Source organism: Myotis daubentonii, chromosome 19 (assembly GCF_963259705.1).
Source record: "Myotis daubentonii chromosome 19, mMyoDau2.1, whole genome shotgun sequence".
NCBI lineage: Eukaryota > Metazoa > Chordata > Mammalia > Chiroptera > Vespertilionidae > Myotis > Myotis daubentonii.
In genome coordinates, this window is record NC_081858.1 from 2,365,919 (window position 1) to 2,392,097 (window position 26,179).

The 26,179-nt window shown below is 57.9% G+C and overlaps 1 protein-coding gene across 1 annotated transcript in view; it reads left to right on the forward strand.

Annotated features, from left to right (window-relative positions):
• Positions 1 to 26,179, forward strand: part of SORL1 (sortilin related receptor 1) — a 146,088-nt gene that overhangs the window by 109,825 nt on the left and 10,084 nt on the right. Inside the window, exons 32-45 of the mRNA XM_059676766.1 lie at positions 1,387 to 1,536; positions 6,160 to 6,291; positions 7,428 to 7,554; positions 8,134 to 8,303; positions 9,135 to 9,247; positions 9,442 to 9,546; positions 10,254 to 10,326; positions 12,846 to 12,928; positions 14,821 to 14,917; positions 16,885 to 17,069; positions 20,776 to 20,895; positions 23,560 to 23,724; positions 24,903 to 25,077; positions 25,936 to 26,042. Of these exons, the coding sequence (XP_059532749.1) occupies positions 1,387 to 1,536; positions 6,160 to 6,291; positions 7,428 to 7,554; positions 8,134 to 8,303; positions 9,135 to 9,247; positions 9,442 to 9,546; positions 10,254 to 10,326; positions 12,846 to 12,928; positions 14,821 to 14,917; positions 16,885 to 17,069; positions 20,776 to 20,895; positions 23,560 to 23,724; positions 24,903 to 25,077; positions 25,936 to 26,042 (1,802 nt within the window). The remainder of the gene's footprint in view (positions 1 to 1,386; positions 1,537 to 6,159; positions 6,292 to 7,427; positions 7,555 to 8,133; positions 8,304 to 9,134; positions 9,248 to 9,441; positions 9,547 to 10,253; positions 10,327 to 12,845; positions 12,929 to 14,820; positions 14,918 to 16,884; positions 17,070 to 20,775; positions 20,896 to 23,559; positions 23,725 to 24,902; positions 25,078 to 25,935; positions 26,043 to 26,179) is intronic.

The window sequence follows — 26,179 nt, forward strand, 5'->3', positions numbered from 1 at the left end:
ACAGTCACCTGCTGGTCCCCGGAAGCCGCACACGATGCGAGATTGTACCCGCCCCTGTACCAGAACCTTCTACAGGCTCCCTGTGGCCCAGGTGTGAGTGCCAGGGCTGACTGGGGCGGAGCTCGTTAGCCTCATGTTTGCCACTCTTCTCCTCAGACCTGTTTCCGCAGAGTGCAGGGGGTGGGAGAGGCCCCTTTGGAAATTCAGTTAAACTGTGAAGACACAGACTGTAAAAGTTGACTGGTTGCTGTGTGGTGTCTTGTTAGCGGGGTTATGTGTACCATTTGCTAGTGCTCGCCACCTGTCAGGAGCCTCTCAATAATTTCCCAGAGTCAACACATCAGGTGATCCTCAGCTTCAGTGTGTCTTAGCACTCCCCTGCCCCCTCTGGGCCTCCCCCTCCCCCACCTTGGCCTCTCCCTCCCCCCACCTTGGCCTCCCCCTCCCCCCCTCCCTCTGGGCCTCCCCCTCCCCCACCTGGGCCTTCCCCTCCCCCACCTGGGCCTTCCCCTCCTCCCAGCTGGACCTCCCCCTGCCCCACCTGGGCCTCCCCTCCCCCACCTTGGCCTCCCCCTCCCCCCTCCCTCTGGGCCTCCCCCTCCCCCACCTGGGCCTCCCCCTCCTCCCAGCTGGACCTCCCCCTCCCCCACCTTGGCCTCTCTCTCCCCCCACCTGGACCCTGTCCCTCCTCCCAGCTGGGCCTCTCTTCTGGGCGGCATGCCTAGCCTTGGGGCTTCTCTGCCTCCTGGGAATGCTCTCTGACTTCTCCCTGAGTAGATGCTGTTTTCTGGGTCCTGTGTCCTGCTTTTTCTTGGTTCACTCCCTTGTTTGGCTGAAGCACGCCCTCCAGTAGCTTTGTCGGGTGAGCGTGATGGTGCAGGAGCCGCGGACACAGGGAGCTGTGCTGTGAGTTCATCCTGATTGCCCTCTGCCCGGGACACAGGTGTAACTCTCTGAGCTGTCACTTCTCCCTCATCCTGAGGACTCACTTTTCCTCCCTCGTGTTGGAGTTCTGTTTTTCTCCATCCCAGACTGAGATACCAATTTCATGCTTTTTGAAGATTCTGTGACATTGGTCTAGCTGGTTCTTAGCTTTCTCCCTGACAGCTCGGAGAGGTTACAGCTTCTTGGTCTCTCTCGGCACCCATCACTGGCTGGCTGCTTCCCAGCTCTCAAAATCGTGTTGCTCTTGTCTTTTTAGGGTTCCGTGAGAGAGCAAAATTAGATGCCTGTGTCTAGTCAGTGTCTTTTCCAGAGCTCACGTCGGTCTCAGGTCCTCGTAGTAATTCCTGAGACACTGTAAGCTCCCAATACGTAGAATTGGTTACTGTTGCTGGCCAGCTCCCTCCATTCTAAAAAGTAAATTGTAAAAATCTCTTTTTCTAGCCGGTGTTACTGCTGCCTCCGTGCCCACCCAGCTCGGGCAGTGTGGCCGGTTTGAGTTCGAGTGCCACCAGCCAAGGACGTGCATCCCCAACTGGAAGCGCTGTGATGGCCGTCGCGACTGCCCGGGAGGCCAGGACGAGGCCGGCTGCCGTGAGCTGGGGGCTCAGCAGGGGGGGGGGGGTGCCGTTACCGGGTGTTGTTGTCTCACTCATCTTGTCCGTTTGGTATCATCTCTACTACGGGACAGGAAAATTAGGCTTCGGAGAGGACATGCCATCAGTAACAGACTGGAGTATTTATTTAGTATTTATTTATTTGGGGGGTTTTTGGGTACAAAGTTATCTGCTTATTATTATTATTTTAATTGATTTCAGAGAGGAAGGGAGAGGGAGAGAGAGATAGAAACATCAATGATGAGAGAGAATGATTGATCGGCTGCCTCTTGCATGCCCCCTACTGGGGATCAAGCCTGCACCCCGGGCATGTGCCCTTGACCGGAATCAAACCTGGGACCCTTCAGTCCACAGGCTGACGCTCTGTCCACTGAGCCAAACCGGCCAGGGCCAAAGTTGTTATCTTTTTATCATGTCTTGTTGAAAGTTCTTATAGAGTGAGTACTCCAAAATAACACGGAGAAATTAGGTAAGGAATCGTGTAAAATTTCACATTTCATTAAAAGAACAAAATGTACACCATTGGGACATTAAGGTAACAGGTCAGATTTAACCCACACTTGTCAAAATAATAGCAGGAATATCTGAGCCGAGGAATTAATCACAATAAGATGGAAAATAGTTAACAACAAGGAGTTGGAATAGGACCTTCCTTCTGGGTAAGATGAACTCATTGATTGGTATTCATTCTTTAAATAAGTTTGGCTGGTTTTAAATCTGCCTTTTCTTAAGGATGTTGCTTAGTTAAGGTTCTTAAAACCTAGATGTGCTCTCCGACGAGTGTGTGACTCACTAATCTGAGAGCCTGTCTGAGAGGAAATGAGATGAGTGCGGCCTGACTCCTCTTAGAGGACAGCCCCTGAGCACCGGCACTCTGTTCCACGTGCCCATCGATACATGTTTAATCACCAGGTCAAGACTTTCAGAGATCATGACGACCTCATTTCTAACTTAAACCCTATGTTTTCCCACTTTCAAAATGTTGAGGCATGTTTCATGAACCTCAGACATCTTCCAGCTTCACTACCCAGCTGTTGGATTATATTTTACGACATTCTTATCATATGGAATAATTCTGCGATGGGGACCTTGGACTTTTCCGAACCATTCGTCTCCTGAGCAGAGAGCTCTTCCCTGCCTGTCCTGTAAAAGTGACTCTCCCCGCCCCGCCCTCCGGTCCCCATCACGCTCGTACTGTTCCTCTCTTTGTAGCTCTCATTACTACTGGTACCCAGAATCACACATTTGTTTACTTCTTTGCTGTCTCTCTCAATAGAAGATAAGCTCTCTGAGGGCAGGTCTTTTGTCTGGTTTACACATCACCTCTTCATCTTATTCATCTCATTCATTGGGAGATGTCCCTGAATGTTTGTTGGATGGATGGATAGATGGGTGGATAGGTGATGGGTGGGTAGATGGATAATGAGTGGCTGCATGGATGGGTGGGTTAGTGGTGGGTGGATGGATGGATGGGTGGGTGGGTTAGTGATGGGTGGATAGATGGGTGGGTAGTGGATTGGGTGGCTGGCTGGATGGGTGGCTGGCTGGGTTAGTGGTGGATGGATGGATGGGTGGGTGGGTTAGCAGTGGGTAGATGGATGGGTGGGTGGATGGATGGGTGGCTGGGTTAGTGATGGGTGGATGGATGGGTGGGTAGTGGATTGGGTGGCTGGATGGATGGGTGGCTGGCTGGGTTAGTGGTGGGTGGATGGATGGATGGATGGGTGGGTGGGTTAGCAGTGGGTAGATGGATGGGTGGGTGGATGGATGGGTGGCTGGGTTAGTGATGGGTGGATGGATGGGTGGGTAGTGGATTGGGTGGCTGGCTGGATGGGTGGCTGGCTGGGTTAGTGGTGGGTGGATGGATGGATGGGTGGGTGGGTTAGCAGTGGGTAGATGGATGGGTGGGTGGCTGGGTTAGTGGTGGGTGGATGGATGGGTGGCTGGCTGGGTTAGTGGTGGGTGGATGGATGGGTGGGTGGCTGGGTTAGTGGTGGGTAGATGGATGGATGGATGGGTGGGTAGTGGATAATGGATGGATGGATGGGTGGTGGGTTAGCAGTGGGTAGATGGATGGGTGGGTGAATGGATAGAAGGATGAATGAATTCCATCTAGGGCTTCTGATAGTGTCACAGCAGTGGTTCTTGAGCCATTTCTAAATACTCTAGTGCAGTTTTATCTGTAACAGTTTCCTTCCCACCTCCCCAAGGAGAACCAGTTTCATCTCAGCATGGGACACCGTATCAGATGGTGATTTTCCAGGAGATGGGGTGACAGTCTGTAATTAGCCTCCCAAGTGGTTGTGATGTTTTCCTTCTCTCACTGAGAATTAGTCTTTTAAATCTATTCAGCTGAAGTCTGGACTTCCATCCTAGACACATGCATAGACGTCTTAATTCTTCTTTCACATGGAAACTCCTCAGTTGAAGACCATTGCTGCAGGGTTCTGTCTTCTCCGGCTCCTGTGTCCTTTCCTCTCTAGTTAAATGTCCTGGTAGCTTGTCCCTCCCCTGGCATCATCCAGGTTCTGCTGCATCTTGGAGCAGAGGCAGCTTCCGATAGGAAACAGGTCACCTGACCTTGTTCTGGAATCGAATCCCTCAGCACCGGCTGATGCTGACGAATTGCCACGGAGCTTGCAGACACTGCGCACGCTCCGCTCCATGTGTCTGCCTCAGGCTAGGCCAGTGATGGCGAACCTTTTGAGCTCAGCGTGTCAGCATTCTGAAAAACCCTAACTTAACTCTGGTGCCGTGTCACATACAGAAATTTTTTGATATTTGCAACCATAGTAAAACAAAGACTTATATTTTTGATATTTATTTTATATATTTAAATGCCATTTAACAAAGAAAAATCAACCAAAGAAAAGAGTTCTCGTGTCACCTCTGACACGCGGTCATAGGTTCGCCATCACTGGGCTAGGCAGCTCCGAGGACGTTGTGATGTTTAGGAGCCCCAGAAGGATCTGTTACGAATCTGTTTTATAAATCCTCTCAGAATCTACATGGCTCAGTGATCTCGGGTAATTTCTTGTAATGTCGGGATAGTCGTCGCATGGAACATTGAGTGCATTTTGCATGGGGTGGGGAGAAGGAGCTAGGAGGAGTCTGGTCCTGAGTCCCAATAGAGAAACCAGAATTTGAACTCGGAAACCCGGTAGCACCGCCAAGTGCAGAGGATCAAGTGCGTGCAGCAGTCACCACAAACATAACATCTTAAGAAGCAGTTACTTTCTATAGTTTGTGGGTCGGAAATCGGACGGAGGTTTTCCTGACTAACACCAGCATGGGGGCAGGGCTGCTTCTCCGGTGGCGGCAGGAGAGATCAGTTCCTTGCTATTCTGGCTGCGAGAGGCGCCTTCCTCCGCGTCTGACCAGCAGGTCCGTCTCAGGTGCTGCCTCTGACCTCACCCCCTCTCCGACCCCAGTCTGGAGCGTCTCTGGAGGCCCGGTTGGATTACCCCCCCACCCCCGCCCATGATCCCGGATGCGCTTCTGACGTCGGGGCCATTAGCTCAATGACACCGGCCACGTAGGTGACCTGCAGCGTGCCTCACAGAGTACGACGTCGACGTCTCTGGCTGGAGGAGAGGATTGTAGGGCCTCCTTCTGGTGGGGGGGCTCCCACGTCCCCCGTCCAGCGGGGCCGGCCCGTGGGAGCCTGTAATGAGGCTGAACCCTGCCCCTGGGTCAGCCAGACTCACGTGGGGCAGGAGGTTTACATCTTTTCTGTAGCCTTCCTCCTCTTCTCCCTTTCGATGATCATCTGCTGTTATACGGTCATTGCCTGCTCTGTAGAGCCTGGCGCAGCTTACCTCCTTTAGAACTGGAGCGGGAATCTGATTGCGGTTCATCGCTGTAGGGTCGTGTCACTCATGTCACTCAGTGCACTTTGTGTGCGCGCTTCCATTTCCTGGTAAATACTTTGAAACCTACACATAATGAGGGGCGCCTCTCAGTGTTGTGACCATGTCGTCATTATTAGCATGACTCAAACCGGAAATCAGAGTGTCGTTCTGACTGCCGCCGGGACAGAAATAGCGATTACTGTCGGCAGCCTGCCCGCCAGGGCTGCAGCGGGCACTGGCGTCTCTAAGGAAGGAACCCTGATCTGGGGCTGCAGCTGGGAAGAGGCCAATGTGGGCCTGTGGGCAGGAGGCTCCCTCACCTGACAAGCAGGCTAAATGACGGCACGGTTTGGGGGCTAGAGAGAGAGCCCCTTAACCAGTTCACTGCCACAGTATTTTGAATTTAGTTTACAAAGGTCTTCCACTCGCGTCTATAGATGCTTATGGCGTACACATGGTTAAGCATCCTGACCTCCCGCTGCCCCTGGATCCTGGAAGACACGACTAATGGGATTGCCCCCCGGTTCTGTAGATGGGAACGGAGCTCGTGCTGTTCAGTGGTTTGCTGCAGATCATGCCGAGCCGGGATCGAGCCCCAGTGTGCCCCCAGGGTTCCGAGTGTCACGGAGCAGATGCCAGTTCCCGTCAGAAGCAGGCCCTGTGGCGCCTGCTCAGTCACTGCTCATCCTCGGGGCAAACCCCGTTCCCACACCTGCAGATGCTCACACAGCACGGCCCCTGTGTTGCAGCCACACGTGGTGCCCTGGCCTGTGCGAGCGGCGAGTTCCCATGCGCGGACGGTGAGGCCTGCCTGCGGCCCTCGGAGCGCTGTGACGGCTTCCTGGACTGTGCGGATGAGAGTGACGAGCAGGCCTGCAGCGGTGAGTGCCCAGCCTGGTCTCCCCCTTCGCCCCCCTTCAACCCCCAGGGCCCAGCCTCATCCCCTGGCACAGCCTCGTCCCTTGGAGCCACTGGAGAGAATCCTCTGAGTTTGTCCTCAGTCTGAACCAGCCCCTGGCATGGCTCCCAGCTCCCCATGCCTGTGGGAAGGTTCCCAGCTCCCCATGCCTGTGGGAAAGGCTCCCCATGCCTGTGGGAAAGGCTCCCCATGCCTGTGGGAAAGGCTCCCAGCTCCCCATACCTGTGGGAAAAGCTCCCCATACCTGTGGGAAAGGCTCCGCATGCCTTTGGGAAAGGCTCCCCATGCCTGTGGGAAAGGCTCCCCATGCCTGTGGGAAAGGCTCCCCATGCCTGTGGGAAAGGCTCCCAGCTCCCCATACCTGTGGGAAAAGCTCCCCATACCTGTGGGAAAGGCTCCGCATGCCTTTGGGAAAGGCTCCCCATGCCTGTGGGAAAGGCTCCCCATGCCTGTGGGAAAGGCTGGTCTTGAACCTGTTTTCCTGGCTCCCCACCCCAGGCTGCTGCACCGTTGCTCCCACAGGGCCTGGCACTTCCGTCTGGAATGAATTGAGTAGTGGCCTCAGTCCCTTCGGTGCCACACAGAGCATGCAGACTGGGTGGCTTACAAAGAGCAGACATTTAGTTTTCAGTCTGGAGACCGAGCGTCCAGACCCAGTCACCAGCAGGTTCCCTGTCCGTCTCCTGGTTCCCACTGTGTCCTCGGGGAGGTAACGAGGCAGCTCTCTAGGTCTCTTGGGGGCACTTCGCTCATTCATGCGGCTCCAGCCTCTGACCTAACCACCTCCCTGGGACCCACCCGCTGAGCCGTCCGGAGTTAGTTTTCAGCACGTGAGTTCTGAGGGAACACGTTTAGTCTGCAACAGCAGCAGCAGCAGCCCTGCTGTGACACAGGCCTGTACCCAGCCCCCTCTATTGAGAAGTGGCTCTAAATGTGTGTAGACGAGGAGGGGAAAGCTAGGAAGCCCTGGGGACATCTTTAGGGTGACAGTGTGGCCTGGCCGTCTAGCTCATGGAGGTCTGCCCACATCAGGAGCCTCTGGACTCTTCTGACATCCAAGAATGTGTGAGCTCTCTTCCCTGTGTCCCTTCTCTTCAGATGAACAGACTGTGTACAAGGTGCAGCACCTGCAGTGGACGGCCGACTTCTCTGGGGATATCACTTTGACCTGGATGCGGCCCAAGAAGATGCCCTCTGCTTCCTGTGTGTATAATGTCTACTACAGGTGGGTCCTCCCGCAGGGAGGGAGCGGGTCCTCCCCGTCTCCGGGGTCCTGTCTCCCAGGCGGAGGGAGCGGGTCCTCCCGCCTCCATGGCCCTGTCTCCCAGGCGGATTGAGCGGGTCCTCCCGCCTCCATGGCCCTGTCTCCCAGGGGGAGGGAGCGGGTCCTCCCGTCTCCATGGCCCTGTCTCCCGGGGGAGGGAGCGGGTCCTCCCGTCTCCATGGCCCTCTCTCCAGGGGGAGGGAGCGGGTCCTCCCGTCTCCATGGCCCTGTCTCCCAGGGGGAGGGAGCGGGTCCTCCCGTCTCCATGGCCCTGTCTCCAGGCGGAGGGAGCGGGTCCTCCCCGTCTCCATGGCCCAGTCTCCAGGGGGAGGGGGCGGGTCCTCCCGTCTCCGCGGCCCTGTCTCCCAGGGGGAGGGAGCGGGTCCTCCTGTCTCCAGGCGGAGGGAGCGGGTCCTTCCCGTCTCAGGGGTCCTGTCTCCCTCGGCCAGAAAGCAGCACTGTGCTGTGCAGGGAAGGGCTCTGTTCACGGTGGGCACTCGCCGCCCGCCTCCGTGTGACCTGCTGTCTTCTGTGGGCCAGGGTGGTGGGGGAGAGCCTCTGGAAGACCCTGGAGACCCACAGCAACAAAACCAACACGCGGCTCCGAGTCCTGCAGCCGGACACCACGTACCAGGTGAAGGTGCAGGTGCAGTGCCTGAGCAAGGTGCACAGCACCAACGACATCCTGACGCTGCGGACCCCCGAGGGGCGTAAGTGCTGCCCGTGCCTGCGCCCGACAGGCCTGGCGTGGTGGCTTGGTTTCCTGGGGGCCCTCGGGGAGGGCGCGGGGCCACACGCCTCAGGTGTAGATGCAGGGCAGCTGCTCTGTGGTCCTGCCTACGTTGCTGGACATTTCTTCTTCTTCTTTTTAATGTATTTTACTGATTTCAGAGAGGAAGGGAGAGAGAGAGAGAGAGAGAGAGAGAGAGAGAGAGAGAGAGAGAGAAACATCAATGATGAGAGAGAATCATTGATTGGCTGCCTCCTACACGCCCCCTGCTGGGGACCAAGCCCGCAACCTGGGCAGGTGTCCTTGACGGGAATCAAATCCGGGACCCTTTAATCCACAGTCCAGTGCTCTGTCCACTGAGCCACACGTGCCAGGGTGGACGTTTGCCCTTATTAAGTCACACAATTAGCCTACGAAGGTGCGTTCAGCTTCTGCCCTCCACTGCCCTGTTTTGCGTTTGTTACCGAGTCTCTGCTTCTGCCTTCTGTCTTCAGGGGTTTCCCAGTGCTTGGCCCTTGAGAGCCCATCGTCGTTAAGACGTGAGGCATGTCAGAGCGTGTGGCTGAGTGTAAAGATACCGCCCACACGCGTGTCCGAGGCTCCTGCGTCCACGGCCTCGTGAGCGCTGTGTTAGCTGCTGCCCCAGGACCTGTGTGAGCGTTTCACACGAACCTGTCGTGTGGGGGCCAGCAGCAGCCTGCCTGGTGGAGCGGTCACAGGCCGGTCCAGACCCTCCTCGTCCTCGTGCGAAGCTCGGGACTCCCCCAGGGACCCGTGTGCAGACGTGTTTAACCCCCTGCCTCTCTCCTAGTGCCCGATGCCCCTCGGAACCTCCAGCTGTCCCTGCCCCGGGACGAGGAAGGAGCGATTGTGGGCCACTGGGCCCCTCCCGCCCACAGCCAGGGCCTCGTGCGCGAGTACATTGTGAGTGCCTCCTGGGCGCGCCGCGGAGCAGACGTGTCTCCCGTGTGACTAGGATTTGGTGGGATGTGACCTCGTGGACAGTGGTCACCTCTTAGAACAGCTCCCGTTTCCCGTCGGCTCTCTGGCCCCTGTCAGGCGTCAGGGTGCCCGACCTGTGACGGCCTTTCACCAACACGTGTTTCTTCTCCCGCCAGGTGGAGTACAGCAGGAGCGGGTCCAGGACGTGGGCCTCCCAGAGGGCGGCGAGCAACGCCACGGAGATCAGGAACCTGCTGGTCGGCGCTCAGTACACCGTCAGGGTGAGCTGCCCCTGCAGCCTCGCTCGCTCGGCTCGGGCCGTGGGGGACAGGGCTGCCCCTGAGCACGCGGTGCCCTGCTTGCCTTCCTGAGACCTTCATTCCCGGCCTCGCCCTGGGGCTGCTGTTTATTTCTGTCTCTTACCCGCGTCCCGTCCCAGAGAACCTGACGTCAGACTCCCCTCAGAGCCGAGGGTTCCTGGGAGCCCTGCTTTGCCCAATATTCTGCTAACTCCCCTCTCCTGTTGCAGCCTCACGGCGTGCAGAGCTGTGCCAGGCCTTTGCAGACGGGTGCTGTGAAGTTCTTATAAAACACGCTCTCAGTATCCCCCGCAGAAAAGAGAGAGATTTTGTGCAAACATGTTTGAGACCGTGAAGTGCATACACAGACTCCCTCACACTGTCAGGCTCAGCGCCGTTGTCATGTATGTGCACACTTATGTGTGTATTTATGGGTGCACACTCCCCTGCTCCTCGGGAAAACCGGGCTTCATGGCCACAGTCATGTCCTGACCTCAGTGCTCGCGGCTCCCTTTCCCCCAGGCCTCCCACGCCCACCTCTTTCCCTTGTTCAGGTGCGGGGCCTCTGAGTTTCCTGGCCCCTGCCTGTACCTGTGACGCCTCACTGCCCAGGTCTCTCCTTGGCCCCTGGGAGTCTGGCTGTGTGGTTACGGCCTGTGTTTCATGCAGAGTTCACTCTATTTGAACAGGTGGCTGCGGTGACGAGCCGTGGAATAGGAAACTGGAGCGACTCCAAATCCATCACCACCACACGGGGAAGAGGTGCGTGGTTCCAGGTCGCAGATTCGGGGAAGAGAGCGACCTGCAGAGGCACTCGGTGTGCCTGGGGGAGGAGGGCGGGATTAGAGAGCGTCACATGGCCTCTCCCCCAACACAGGCGCGGGCGCCCTGGGTGACGGGAACTGGGCACTTCTTCTAATGCAACATGCAAAGGGTTTGCAGAGGCCACCAGGCCTGGCCCGCTGTGTTTGCGCCAGCACCCCAAACAGAGGAGAAGGCACCCTCTCCTCTGCAGAAGGTGACGACCTCGTGTGCATGTCCGTCTGGCGCTGGGCTGTGTTCCGGCAGCTCCGTCAACATGCAGGTGGCTGTGTCCAGCCCAGGAGCTGGTGTAGGGACAGCCACTGGCTCAGTGACCCCTCATTAAGTGACCCCTCAGATCACCTGCAGGGACAAACGAGGGACTGCAAAGAGGCCACGTCACTTGTCACCTAGTCAGTGCCAGCGGAGAGGAGCCGGATCCTCTGCCCCACACTGTGCCTGAGCCGCTGTGAACCTGCAGCAGCAAGACGGGCCTGTGGCGCTCGTGGCCCGCGTGCTGGGGGCCGGTGCCTCGCGAGGGCAGAGGCCGCTCTGCTCCCTCTGCTCTGCCGCTGGCCCCGAGCAGGAACCCAGGAGACAGTTGGTGAGGGTGAAAGGAAGCAATTAAGTGGAGGCTGCGCACGCTGATGGGGAGGCAGAGGCGGCTCCCGATGTTGCCGTGGTGCCTGGGGCTTTGTTGATGGACTGTGGGCATGGATGTTGGAGTCGGGGTCGTGTGGAATGTCCTCGGTATCTTACCTTCGCCTGAACCTGTGAGAGATCAGCTCCAGGTCCTTAAGAGTCCCTGTCTGGTCAAGATCAGGCCGGGAGGCAGCCAAATCCAGTGGAGGCTTTGGAGCAGGTGCTGTGGGGATTGGAGATGGGTCCTGAATTCCACTGCCCGGGGCTTTTATTATGGTATCATGTCCTTGCACAAAAGCAGGGTCAAACTATGACTGACTGGATGGACTACAGCCAGGTGCTTTGGAAGGTCAGCACCTTGAGCTCCGGGCAGAGTACATCTGCCTTTGCTTCTCTTAAAACCCTTCGGCTTGAGGAACCTGGTCCCCTGGCCTGTTCTGGTTCGGGTACGTGCAGGAGGCAGCTCTGTACGGAGTCAGAAGTATTTGTTGTGAAATGTCATAATGTTAAGAAGATGAAGGCCCTGGCTGGTTTGGCTCAGTGGATAGAGGTCGGCCTGCGGACTGAAGGGTCCCAGGTTCGATCCCTGGTCAAGGGCACACACCCTGGTTGCAGGCTCCTCCCCAGGCTAGGCCCTGGTAGGGGTATGTGCAGGAGGCAGCCAATCGATGCGTTTCTCTCAGATCAAGATTTCTTTGACTTTCCCTCTCTCTTATACTCTCTCTAAAAATCAGTGGAAAAGTATCCTCAGATGAGGATTAAGAAAAAAGAAGGTGAAGGAGAAGAATAGCAGTGGCATAGACCAGATTAATTGTTGAATGTGGTGGATGAATAGTAACAATGAGACAAGCCACTGTTTAGCAACACTTTTTATGGCCTGACTACCACTTTGTTGTTTTATGTGAATCGATCTCCTCTGATTCCCATTGATCCCACGAGTGACAGTGCCCCTGCTGTGGCTGAGGAGCGTGCCCGCAGAGTGGCCCACCCCGCGCTCGCGGCAGCTCGGTGGCCATGCGGGCAGCTTCCTCACGGCACTGCCGCCGGGCACGCCTGGCGGTGCTCCTTCCCTGGTGCTGTTTCCTTGAGCCCAGCGTCATTAATGGCTGATGATCTGAGAAGCCCCAGGTCTTGCTGTCTCTGCCAGCAGGTGGTGTCCATTCCTTGAGTCTCTCCTGCCTGTGCCCTGCACCACGCATCCCCTGAGCCCTTCACGTTTGGGGCAGGAGCCCCTCAGCTGGTCGGGGACGTGGAGCAGCCTTTGCCTGCTGCCCCTGCCTGCGGCTCTCAGCTGGAGCGCGCTTCCTCTGGATGCCAGGCTCCCACAGGAGAGGAGAGAAGGGGCGCGTAGCTGAGAGCCAGGCCCTTACGGGCGTCCCCACGGGATGCCCTGGCCTCTGGAGTGTGGATCGCCTCTCGGGCTCCGGCTCGGGAGGATGGGTGGCTACTCCTTGTTAGCGTCTGAGCGGGAGGCTGAACTGGGTTTGCCAGACTCTGGACTAGGTTCTTTCCGTTTGCCGTGGCCTGCTGTTCACTCTGCTGTCGTCCTCCCAGAGGGACCAGGCCTCAGGGTCGTTATCCGTGCCCGTGAAGGGGCACCGTGGCCTCTGCCCGGGCGGGCACGGGTTGTTGGGCGTCGACACATGGAACTTCCCCGCTCGAGGTCACTGCAGGAGAGCTAGTGAGCCCGGAGCGGTGGTCGCCAGGGGGCTGGGACCCCTCAGCTCGGGAAGCGGGGCTCCGAGACACGTCACAAACAGCAAGGAGACGCCTTCCCTCCACCGAGGCGCGCTCGGTCCTGCCGCCCCTCCCCTGACGCCTCTTGCTGGTTCTTTCAGGGATCCCTCCTCCGGACATCCACATCGACGGCTGCACCGAGAGTTCTGTGAGCTTCACCCTGACCACGCAGAGCGACGTCCAGGTAACGCGGGCCCTCGGCTGGCAGGCGGGCGGGGACCCAGTGCCAGTGAGGAAGCAAGGGACGGGCCAGTGCCCAGTGCCGCTGGAGCCCAGGGCGGCTCCTCCCACGAGAGCCCCGAGCCTGCACGGGAGTGTCCGCCTCAGCCGGTGCCTTTCCCACATCATGTAACTAAGTGGTTCGCAGCCACGGTTCCGACAGGCCAGTGCCGACAGGACGCGTGCCCTGCAGTGCCCAGCGCCACGGGATCGCCTGGTGCTGGTGCTGGTGCTGGTGCTGGTGCTGGTGCTGATGCAGGGGGGCCACCGCGGACGCGTCTTATGAGAGAGTCACCTACGCAGAAGCACTGCCACTCCCTCCACCCCTGTCCCTCTTCCACCATCCCCGTCCCTCTGCTCAGCCGGCCACAGGGCCGCCTTCCCATAGTCACCTGCGCCCCGGGTTCTCGGGCTCTTTCTTGCCTTTTGCTCCTCCATCACCCTGTCTGTGAAGTGTGTGGGGGACAGACAGACAGAAGCCTTCAGAGTCTCTGCCGTTCACTGTGCTGCAGTTTGCTGTCAAGCCCTCCTTCCGAGATGGTCGGTGCGAGAAGCAGCCTCCGCGTGGAGCATGTCCAACTTGTCTTTGGTCTAGAAAGCATTCTTGTTTTGTTTGCTGTCTCATATTTAAAGATCTTTAGGTCTGACTTTTCCATGAGCTTAGGACCTGGAGGAGTCCGGTTTCCTGGGCCTGGGCACTCTCGCTCCTGTGAGCACTGAGGTCTGGGCATACTCAAGCCTGTGAGCACTGAGGCCTGGGCACACTCACTCCTGTGAGCGCTGAGGCCTGGGCACACTCACTCCTGTGAGCGCTGAGGTCTGGGCACACTCACTCCTGTGAGCGCTGAGGTCGGGGCACACTCACTCCTGTGAGCGCTGAGGTCTGGGCACACTCACTCCTGTGAGCGCTGAGGTCTGGGCACACTCACTCCTGTGAGCGCTGAGGTCGGGGCACACTCACTCCTGTGAGCGCTGAGGTCTGAGCACACTCACTCCTGTGAGCGCTGAGGTCTGGGCACGATAACTCCTGTGAGCACTGAGATCTGGGCACGCTCACTCCTGTGAGCACTGAGATCTGGGCACGCTCACTCCGGTGAGCGCCGAGGTCGGGGCACGCTCACTCCTGTGAGCGCTGAGGTCTGGGCACACTCACTCCTGTGAGCGCTGAGGTCGGGGCACGCTCGCTCCTGTGAGCGCTGAGGCTGGGGCTCGCTCGCTCCTGTGAGCGCTGAGGCCGGGGCACACTCACTCCTGTGAGCGCTGAGGTCGGGGCACACTCACTCCTGTGAGCGCTGAGGTCGGGGCACACTCACTCCTGTGAGCGCTGAGGTCGGGGCACACTCACTCCTGTGAGCGCTGAGGTCGGGGCACAGTCACTCCTGTGAGCGCTGAGGTCGGGGCACACTCGCTCCTGTGAGCGCTGAGGTCGGGGCACACTCGCTCCTGTGAGCGCTGAGGTCGGGGCACACTCGCTCCTGTGAGCGCTGAGGTCGGGGCACACTCGCTCCTGTGAGCGCTGATCCTCTTGGCCTTCACCTGAGCGCCAACGTATCTTTAATCACCAGGACCCAATTCTTCTTCATTTTCCCCTCCTTCTGCCTCTCTGCACTGGTTCTTGTCCTTTTATTCTATTTAACTTTTGTTTCACTGACTGTATTTTACATCGCCAGTGGCCTCCCCCTGGCTTTAGAAGGGCGTGCACTGGCCCTCGCTGCAGCACACGCGGAGTTCGTGTAAAGGCCAAGAGGAACAAGCCCCCATCGGGACGTGTGGCAGCAGAGCCCGCAGGACGGGGTCGCGTCTCCGATGTGGCTCTGTGGCCGGGCTGTTGGTGACCTCGTTCTTGGTCCGTGGCAGGTGAATGGCTACGTGGTGAACCTCTTTTGGGCATTTGACACTCACAGACAAGAGAAGAGGACTTTGACCTTTCGAGGGAGCATGTTGTCCCACAAAGGTAACCCCTTGGAGCTGGTCTGTGTGAGCCGGAGGATGGGCTAGGCCCGTTTCCTGGCAGCAGAGCGGTGAGGGGAGCGTGGGGAGAGCGTGTGCACGGAGCCTCCTGGCTGCCGTTCGGGTAGCAGCGAGGATGTGAGTGACTCCCGACTCCAGGGAGAGATCCACAAGCCCCTCTACCCTGGTGGCTCTTAATGGAAGTTGGAGACTTGAAGGGAAAAACACTGGAGTGAAGCCAGATTAACCTCATGCAGAGGCTGTTTAGCTCCAAAGGAAAGAGCTCCAGGTCAGTTACCTGTCTCTCTCCTGCTTTCGTTGGCTCCTTGGCTGATAGGAGGGAGCTCGGCCTGGGCGGAGTCAGCGTTCAGTTCATGTTGGTCGAGTGAGTGGACGGGCAGCCTGGGCTAAGGAGGGAAGGACATCGTCTTATTCCCCGTACGTCTGTGTGAATTCCGAGTCTCAGTGAAAACGCCCATATTTGAAAATGGGCTCAAGGAGAGATTTTGTTTTAATCCTCACCCAAGGGTATTTTCCCCTTGATTTTTAGAGAGTGTAAGAGGGAGGGAAAGACAGAAACATCAGTGTGAGAGAAACACACTGATGGGTTGCCTCCTACACAAGCCCTGACCAGGGCCCGGGCTGGGGAGGAGCCTGCAACCGAGGTGCGTGCCCTTGACCGAAATCGAACCTGGGGCCCCTCAGTCCTCAGGCCGACGCTCTATCCACTGAGCCAACCGGCCAGGGCTCAAGGGAAGATTTAAATTCTGCCAGGGAGACCCTCCAGGTTGAAGGCTGCCTGTGGGTCCTGGGAGGACACAGGCATCTTCCCTTCCCCGCCGGCCTGTCTGCAGAGCTGTTGGTCATGTGGCTCCTCACGGCTGAGCGAGGACTGTCTGTGTGTGTGGAAGAGGAAAGCTGCCCACGAGGTTGCACAAGAATAAAAGTGACGCCAGCACCTACTGTGTGCAGGCGCTTGCTTGCCGAGGCTTGCGGGGTGTGTTTTGCGTGACCCCAATAACCAGTCTGTGGGATGGGTCTTATTTACTGATGAGAAAACAAGGCTCAGAGCTGCAGTTATCCCCTCAGAAGGTGGCAGAGCCCGTTTTGAACCCACATCTTTCTAACTCCAGAGCCGGTGGCCTACGGCCTCGGTGGCACACTGGGCGTCGGCAGGTCAGCAGGAAGGCTCGGCCTGGGGGCGCGGGGGGCCGTGCTCGATGCTGGCATCAAGCCGAGCACGTCACAAGCATTTTCTTTACACGTGCCCTTCTGCTTCTCTCCCTCACAAAAACAATGGGCTTAGGGAGTCTGGCCGCTTTAACCTGGGAGCGCACTGAGCGTGGAGCCTCCGGGCCCAGGCGCTCTCGGGAGCCCTGGCTCACCGCTCTTCGCTCCATAGCGGCATTGCCACCCACAGAGAAAGGGCACCGTTCATGACAGAACGTTGAGAAAACAAGACAAGTGCAGTGACCATTACAATTTCCCACAATTTCACTTCCCGGGAAAACCACGTTTGAACTTCAGATGTCTCCTGAATGAGTAGGAGCACTCAAGTCGGAACACTTCCGTGTAGCTCTATCGCCTGCCCTTTCCACTTAACATAAAATTGGACAGACTTTTCACTCTCGTTAAATATCCTTGGAGACAGCTTTTGGGGGCTCCGTCACAGTGGGTGGGACACACATGGAGTTTGGGGAATGTGCGTTGTGTGGTCTGACTGTGCGCAGGCTTTCCGCCCGCCGTAAGAAACACTAATGCACATGCTGGTTGCACCGTGTCTGGCCCTCTGATTCCGTGGGCTGGCTGACTGCAGGTTAGGCGCTGTGGTGGCCATCAGTAAGCAACAGCGCTTCTGTGACAGCGAAAGCCGCCCCCTGGGGCCTCACCAACTGAGAGGTTGTGCCTGTCGGGACGCCAGTTGACTCCCACCCCAGCTCCCTCCCGCGTTTCCTCTTCCTGTTTCCATAGTGGGCAATCTGACAGCGCAGACATCATACGAGATTGCCGCCTGGGCCAGGACCGACCTAGGGGACAGTCCTCTGGCATTCGAGCACATCGTGACCAAAGGAGTCCGCCCTCCGGCTCCCAGCCTCAAAGCCAAAGCCCTTAACCAGACGGCTGTGGAATGCACCTGGACTGGGCCCCGGGACGTGGTGAGTGAGCCAGGGGTGCGGACCCCCTGATTCTAGCTCAGGGACAGCCTAGGCTCTCTCCCCCCAGTGCGTGCAGACCCCCTGATTCTAGGTCTCGGGCAGCGCTGGGCTCTCTCCCCCCAGTGTGTGCGGACCCCCTGATTCTAGGTCTCGGGCAGCGCTGGGCTCTCTCCCCCCAGTGTGTGCGGACCCCCTGATTCTAGGTCTCGGGCAGCGCTGGGCTCTCTCCCCCCAGTGTGTGCGGACCCCCTGATTCTAGGTCTCGGCCAGCGCTGGGCTCTCTCCCCCCAGGGCGTGCGGACCCCCTGATTCTAGGTCTCGGGCAGCGCTGGGCTCTCTCCTCTGTAGCTGTTTCATCCTTTCTCACCCGAAGCTCAGCCACCCTCCTGGTCAGCTCTGGGTACCTGTAGAGGCACCTGACATCCCAGCCCAGCACCCCTTTCTCCCTCTGGCCTGGCCCCGGAGAGGAAGTGCCCTTGCTGTGTGTTGGGGTGTGGAGCGTGCGTGGGAAGAGGTGGCTGCTCCAGTTCGTAGGACTCCCCTGGGCTCAGGTGTAGGCATGGTGACACATTTCCATCCCCTCCCACCACAGGTCACCCCCACCCCCAGGCTGCCTTCTCTGGGCACCACCCCCCCTTCCATGTCCCCACTGCACTTGAATGCTGGTCTTTGTTTGTTCTTACATGTGCATTTTGATTCCCTGTGATTACGTTTGCGCTTCTTTCCGAGTCTGGCTGTTACTTCCCCTCTCTCCAGTGCGTCCCTTCCTTAACCTTCAGGAGGGTCTTCCCAGGGCCTGTGTGCTTTGCCTCCCTGCACCCTCCCTCCTGCTGTGCAGCCACATCCTGCTCTCTGCTCCTTGGCCTCTTCCCTCAGGGCTCCTGAGGCCGGTACAGTTGGGTCCATATGGAGTAATGTTTCATTAGCTACTGCTGATCCCATTTGATGCTTTCTCTCTTCTTTTTTAAGATGCATTTATTGATATCAGAGATGAGAGAGAGAGAGAGAGAGAGAGAGAGAGAGAGAGAGAGAAACATCAGTGATGAGAGAGAATCATTGGCTGGCTGCCTCCTGCAGGCCCCACACTGGGGATCCAGCCCGCAACCGGGGCATGCGCCCTGATCTGGAATCGAACCGTGACCTCCCGGTTCATCCTAGTAGGTCGAAGCTCAACCACGGAGCCAAGCCGGCCGGGCTATTTGATGCTTCTCTCTGTTCTCCAATCTCCTTGAGTAGTTTGCAAGCTCCTTACAGGGAAGCAGTGTTTTCCGGGTTTGCCGAGTGGAAGAGGACAGGGAGCTAAATCTGTCGAGGAGAATTAGGGCGTCCTCAGGGGCTGCGGGGGGACGCGGCCTGCGGCTTGTCCACCGCGGGCATCCAGTGCACTGGGTGCAGGGCTGATTCCTGGGGGTGAAACCAAGTTTGCAGGTAACTGCAAGCTCAGCCACGAAGAAGGAAGGAAACGCAGGTTACTGGGTGCCCACTGGGTGCCAGGCACAGCTGGAACCCTCACACACCTCCCCCCACTTCCTCCTGTCAGCAGCTCAGTGGGGAACATGCTCCTTTTACCAGTGAGGAGACTAAGGCTCAGACTGAGTGACTGGCCAGCGTTGGAGCTCTCGGGAGCGGGAGACAGGGTTCCTAGCCCCTCTCTCCTGTGGCTGCAGAACCCAGTGCCAGGCAGGGCGGGGCGGGTGGGGACAGGAATGCCCAGCCTGTACCAGGGCCCCCTTCACCTCGAAGTGGACTCTGCTTACGACGGGCCTTGCTTTCCATTACACCCCCGCTGAGGGACGCCCTGGTCACCCAGCTGCCCCTCAGCGAGGCTCATGCGCAGGGCGCTGGGGCAGGGCCTGGCTCTGGTTCCCTGAATTGGGCCGAGGTAGCCTGCTCACCTCCTCTTGCTGAGGTAGCTTCAGAGGGAGAGGGCCCAGGTACCTGTGGAGGCAGTCACCTCCTTTGCTGTCCCCAGGACTCCAGCATCTCCCTCATCGTGCCCCCTGCCTGACAGCGACTTTCCTTGTCCCTATGCTGTGCCGGCCTCCTCACACCTGGCCCTTGGCTCCTGGACCCCATTCCCTCCCGCGGTGCTCCCGGGCTGGCCCTCCCCCAACAGTGCTCCTGGGCTGGTCCTCCCCCCACAGTGTTCCCGGGCTGGTCCTCCTCCCACAGTGCTCCCGGGCTGGTCCTCCCCCCACAGTGTTCCCGGGCTGGTCCTCCCCCCACAGTGCTCCCGGGCTGGTCCTCCCCCCACAGTGCTCCCGGCTGGTCCTCCCCCCGCGGTGCTCCCAGGCTGGTCCTCCCCCTGTGGTGGTCAGAGGCTTGTCCTCACTGTGCTCAGCCTTTTTTGGCCTGCTGTCCCATCTCATGCTGGAGCCCCCTCATTTTCCTGGTCTCACTCTATTCATAATTGCTTTCCACTCCCTTTGAGCCCCTAATTCTTTCTCTCCTCACCTCAAGTCTGTCCACCTGGGGACCCCGGCTCTCCCCTCCCTGTCCTGGCTGTAGGCAGTGCCAGAGGAACATGCCGAGCTGCTGGGATGGGACCCTTGCGTGGCCTGATTGCTCCCTCCTTCCCTGGCTGCCCTGGCCTTCCCGTTTCCTCTCTTCCGCTGAAGAAACCACTCTTGGAGACCATGCTTTGTGGCTTTACTTACAAAGAAGCGCACTCAGCACCTCCCACTGTCAGCTCCCGGCTCCCACTCCGCCCTCACATTCTCCGTCCCCGCTGTGACTCGTCCCTTCCCCGCGGGTATCAGTGAGGTCCGGCTGCACAGGACCTCATGGAATGTCACGTGGCCGTAGACCATCGTGTTCCGCCCCAAGTCCAGCCGCCCGGCTTCCGCAGCTGCAGCCTGGTTTGATTGGGACCCAGGCCAGACCCTGCACCTGGCGTCTATCTCCCAGGTCACCTCTGGGTCCAGAGGCTCCTGGAGCCACACCCTCACCTGCATCTGGACGGCGGGGGGCAGGAAGCAGGGCCCCCTCAGAGGCCCGTAGCACTCGGCTGTGTCCCATCGACTAGGACTGTCACGTGGCTCACCTAGCTTTTTGAGGGAGGTGGGAATGTGGACTCATTTTAGGTAGCACTTCTCACTAAGAGCAGGACTCAGCTGAGGAGGGATGGGGAGCTGGCCTCCTCGGGCAGCTGCTGTGTTACCCTGCAGCCCCCTCCCAGTCTGTAAGCTCCCACCTCCCCCCAGTCTGCAAGCTCCCACCTCCCCCCAGTCTGCAAGCTGCCACCTCCCCTACAAGTCTGCAAGCTCTCACCTACCCCCAGTCTGCAAGCTCCCACCTCCCCCCAGTCTGCAAGCTCCCACCTCCCCCCAGTCTGTAAGCTCCCACCTCCCCCCAGTCTGCAAGCTCCCACCTCCCCCCAGTCTGCAAGCTGCCACCTCCCCTACAAGTCTGCAAGCTCCCACCTCCCTGTGTCCACATTCCTCTCCACCTGGCCGAGGGCTGCGGCTTTGGAGATCCCCTCTGTGGACCTCCCGACAGTGTGTTGGCAACTTGCTACTTATCTGTTTTCCTTCTCTGCCTCTGTGAGGACAGCGCCCGGCCCGTGTGCCTTGGCCGTAACGCTGATGAAAGGGACATGGAGTGAAGACTGCTCTCTGGGCTCTGGCCTGGTCCAGGGTCTGCGTTAGGATTTCAGGGCAACGGTAGGTCGTGGCCACGGAGCTGACGCCCCTCCTGTTCTCGTCAGGTGTACGGCATCTTCTATGCCACGTCCTTCCTTGACCTCTATCGGAACCCGAAGAGCTTGACGACTTCACTCCACAACAAGACGGTCACTGTCGGGAGGGACGAGCAGTACTTGTTTCTGGTGAGTGTCCCGTGCCAGAACGCCCAGGGGCGTTTCCCTGTAAGGGACGGTTTCAATCCCGGGCTCCGAGCTCAGACCAGGCCTGGGGCACGGAGGGGAGGTCCAGGGCCCAGGTGTGACAGGGCGACTGGCCTCTCGGCCACACGAGTTGAGCTCATGATGATGCCACACAACTGTGGCTCCACAGGAGGACTGAGCACTCGGCGCGCAGCCACAGCAACTGATGAACCCTTTGTCGCATTCTGCTTACAGGAATTCAGCCTACATGCTTTCCCACACGTGCCATGCTGTTAGCCTACATGCTTTCCCACGCCTGCCATGCTGTTAGCCTACATGCTTTCCCACACGTGCCATGCTGTTAGCCTACATGCTTTCCAACGCCTGCCATGCTGTTAGCCTACATGCTTTCCCACACGTGCCATGCTGTTAGCCTACATGCTTTCCCACACGTGCCATGCTGTTAGCCTACATGCTTTCCAACGCCTGCCATGCTGTTAGCCTACATGCTTTCCCACGCCTGCCATGCTGTTAGCCTACATGCTTTCCCACACATGCCATGCTGTTAGCCTACATGCTTTCCCATACGTGCCATGCTGTTAGCCTACATGCTTTCCCACGCCTGCCATGCTGTTAGCCTACATGCTTTCCCACACGTGCCATGCTGTTAGCCTACATGCTTTCCAACGCCTGCCATGCTGTTAGCCTACATGCTTTCTCACGCCTGCCATGCTGTTAGCCTACATGCTTTCCCACACATGCCATGCTCTTAGCCTCCATGCTTTCCCACATGTGCCATGCTCTTAGCCTACATGCTCTTCCACACGTGCCATGCTGTTAGCCTCCATGCTTTCCCACACATGCCATGCTGTTAGCCTACATGCTTTCCCACACATGCCATGCTGTTAGCCTACATGCTTTCCCACGCCTGCCATGCTGTTAGCCTACATGCTTTCCCACACATGCCATGCTGTTAGCCTACATGCTTTCCCATACATGCCATGCTCTTAGCCTACATGCTTTCCCACGCCTGCCATGCTGTTAGCCTACATGCTTTTACATGTGTGTCATGGTATTAGCCTACATGCTTTTATACGTGTGCCAAGATATATGGAAAAGATCTGTGACATACTATTGCTTGTTATAGCAAAATATTTGAAACAAATGTTTATCAAGGAAAGACTGTCTTATTAAGTGAAAGATGCTAAGAACATAATGTGTAAAAATACTTTTCGGAAAAATTGGTTACATATACACACATGCATATAAGTATATATCTATGCACACACAATATTTGTATTTCTATATGAACATATATCTGTACATCTGCACTAATAAAAGACAAAGATGCTAATTGACCATACCTTCGCTATGCCCTAAGCCACGCCTGCCAGCCAATCAGAGCGACTCTATGCAAATTAACCCAACCAAGATGGCGGCCGGCAGCCACGGAGCTGGAGCAAGCAGGTGGCTTGGTTGCCCGGGTGATGGAGGAAGCCAAGCTTCCTGCCAATCTTGAGCCGGCTGAGGCCTCCGCTCATGGCAGCGAAATTTCAATTATATAAAACAAATCCCAGATACCTGCTTCCAGCCAACGTCCACTGGGAGCTTGGGTGGCTAGGGATTGTGGCCAGCCTGCAAACAGCCATCAGTCCCTCACCCAGGATGGCCACACCCTCATGGGGTGAGGGTCCCTGCGGGGGGGCTTAGCCAGCCTGAAAACGGCCCTCAGCCCCTCACCCAGACTGGCCAGGCACCCCAGTGGGGACCCCAACCCTGAAGGGGCTGTGGCCAGCCTGCAAACGGCCCTCAACCCCTCACCCAGGATGGCCAGGCACCCCAGTGGGGACCCCCACACTAAAGGGGCTGTGGCCAGCCTACAAATAGCCATCAGCCCCTCACCCAGGCTGGCCACACCCTCATGGGGTGCGAGTCCCTGCTGGGGGGCTTGGCCAGCCTGCAAACAGCCATCAGTCCCTCACCCCGGCTGGCCAGGCACTCCTATATAATAAAAGGGTAATATGCAAATTGACCCTAACAGCAGAACAACTGGGAATGACTGGTCACTATGACACACACTGACCACCAGGGGGCAGATGCTCAATGCAGGAGCTGTCCCCTGGTGGTCAGTGCACTACCACAGGGGGAGCTCTGCTCAGCCAGAAGCCAGGCTGACGGCTGCCAGTACAATGGTGGTGGTGGTGGGAGCCTCTCCCTCCTCCTCAGCAGCACTAAGGATGTCTGACTGCGGCTTAGGCCTGCTCCCCACTGGCAAGTGGACATCCCCCGAGGGCTCCCGGGCTGCCAGAGGGATGTCTGCCTGCCAGCTTAGGCCCAGTCCCCTGGAAAGCAGGCCTAAGCCAGCATCATCCCTGAGGGGTCCCAGACTGCGAGAGGGCACAGGCCGGGCTGAGGGACCCCCTACCCCCGAGTGCACAAATTTTTGTGCACCGGGCCTCTAGTATATACATAAGACATTTCTGGAAGGAAGCGCACCAGTGTTACCAGTGGTACCTCTGAGAAGATAAAGCAGACATTCAGGGCACGTGGGTAATTGGTTCACATGTGAATCTTTCTGTGAGATTCCATTTGGTTGTGCACGCGGCTCACTGTTTTGTTGGGAAATGAGTTGATGACGACGGCTGAGAGCACGGGTGTTCGTTGCAGGTCCGTGTGGTGGTGCCTTACCAGGGGCCGTCCTCGGACTCCGTGGTGGTGCGGATGATCCCGGACAGCCGGCTCCCGCCCCGCCACCTGCACACGGTGCGCACGGGCAAGACCTCCGCTGTGATCAAGTGGGAGTCCCCTTATGACTCCCCTGACCAGGACTTGGTGAGCGCAGCGGCCCGGAGCCCTGGGTGTTCTGAGTGTGGTGTGGGGGCAGGTGTGCGGGTGAGGACGGTGTCCTGGGCCGGCACCGTAGACCTGGGGATGGGGCTCAGCCGGGGCCTCCTTTCTGTCCCACTGAGAATGGGGGTTGTTACAGGTGCCTCTTCTTAGTTGTCACCCCCCCTCATTGCCAGCTGGGACCTGGCTCACCCCCACTTCTCTGCCTTCTCACATCTCCTTCCCTGGCAAAGGCCTGCGGGCCAGTCCAGGCTATCACCTGGTTTTGAAAACAGTGTGATTAGAACCAAGATGTTCCGTCGCCTGCATGTGCTACGCATTGCGGAGCTGAGTCCTGCGGTACTGGTCCTCTGCCTTCACAGCCCAACTATTACTAACTGGACCCTCACATAAAAGTTTGCTGGTTCTGATCTAGACGGAGAAACATCGAATCTAGAAAAACTCCTGTGTCCTCCTGCTTGGCTGCCTTCACCTCCATGCCCTCTGCCCTGCCCACCCCAGTCCAGGGGCATTTCGTGTGTGGTCGCTAAGGCTCTTCTTGCCTGTGGACTTCTTCCTGAGGAGTGGGTCTGCTGCACTCACTGCCCGTCCCTTCACTGTGCCCTGTCCCCGTCCGTCCGGGAGAAGCAGCCTGAGAGAGAGGAAAGCTTCCGCCTTCACCGCTTCCCCTCGGGGACGCCCACCTTCAGCACTCGCCTGGGCTCTCCTTGCCTGCCCTCTACCTGCTGCTGCCACAATACACAGGCTTTCCCTCAAATTGCTTTTTGAAAATATATATATTTTTTATTGATTTCAGAGAGAGACAGAAACATCAATGATGAGAATCACTGATTGACTGCCTCCTTCACCCCCATTCTGGGGATCAAGCCCGCAACTCGGGCATGTGCCCTTGACCTTAATCGAATCTGGGACCTTTCAGTCCGCAGGCCAATGCTCTATCCCCTGAGCCAAACCGGCTGGGCTAGAATTGCTTTGGGGGTTGGAGTGTAATTCTGTGCACAATTCTGGGATTGAATCCTTGTTGTGGGGTTGGATCTAGCCACCAACAGCTTCCTAAAGGGCAGAGTCAGACTTCGGGGCTCACAGTGCTGCTGAGGGGCACAGCCCGAGACGGTGTGTCCCCCGGGGAAGTGCCGCAGTTCTGCTACCTTTCCTTGTCCCAGTTGTACGCAGTCGCGGTCAAAGATCTGATAAGGAAGAGCGACAGGAGCTACAAAGTGAAGTCCGGGAACAGCACGGTGGAGTACACCCTGAGCAGGCTGGAGCCCGGAGGGAGGTACCACGTCGCTGTCCAGCTGGGGAACATGAGCAAAGACGCCAGCATAAAAGTCACCACAGGTGAGCGGGCAGCGGCCACCTGTGCGGGTCGCGTGCTGCTGGCCCTTCTGAGGGGCTGACAGACACTGCCCACAGGGCCCGTGCGGGCCAGCAGTGTGAGGCCTCACCAGCCAGGTGCCGTGAGCTGGGGAGCGGCCGTCCATTCCCTTCTCTCTCTCTGAGTCTGTGCTGCTGGTGTTGACACTTCTAGGGAAATAGAGGGGGAATGCCCAAAATAGTTAGGAAATAAAATTGTGCATTTGCCACTAAAGCCAAGCACGGAAGGGGGGGTGGGGGCCTGGATGAAGCCACCTGGCCCGGAGGCAGCATGACGTAGAGATGGACGGGCCAGCGCGGGCAGCTAAGGAAGGGGCATCCCATCCTGCCAGCGGGGCTGCTCTGTAGTCAGGTCAAGTTCAGAACGCGGGCAGGGCTGGTCCCTGGCCATGAAGGCTGCAGAGGAGGGGCCTGGCTGTGCTGTCTGGTAGGAGGGAGCACCCTCACCCTCGCTGGGCTCGGCTCCCCCTCACTGGGCTCGGCTCCCCCTCTGGCTCACGACCAGGAGAGCAGGAGGGTGGGCAGCAGGAGTCCAGGTCAGCCCATCCCACTCCTCCCTCCAGCCTGCCTGCTTGGTTCTGGCTCCTGGGGTGTGAGGCTACTATATTCGATACTGTTCACGTTTCTTGGCTAAGAGAGGCGCCAGCTCAAGAGTGTCTGCCATGTGCTAGGTTATGTACTAAGCAGCACACGTGTTTTATTTTCTCCTTAAATTAATCCGGTCCTTCAAGGTGAGCATTGTTCAGTCTCCATTTGACGTAAGAAAACGGCAATTCCAGTGTATGGTCACTAACTGCATCCTATTTCATCGTTAATTTTCAGTTTCATTGTCAGCACCTGATGCCTTAAAAATCATCACAGAAAATGACCACGTCCTCCTGTTTTGGAAAAGTCTAGCTTTGAAGGAAAAGTATTTTCAGGAGAGCAGGGTGAGTTCCTCCCTCCTCAGTGATGGACAGTTGGCTGGGAGGCTGTTCCCAGCATGCAACGCTCGAGGGAAGCACGAGGCAGGGCGTGGACGGGGCTGGGGACCGCTGCTGTGGGTTGCTACCTAGCGAAGCGCTAA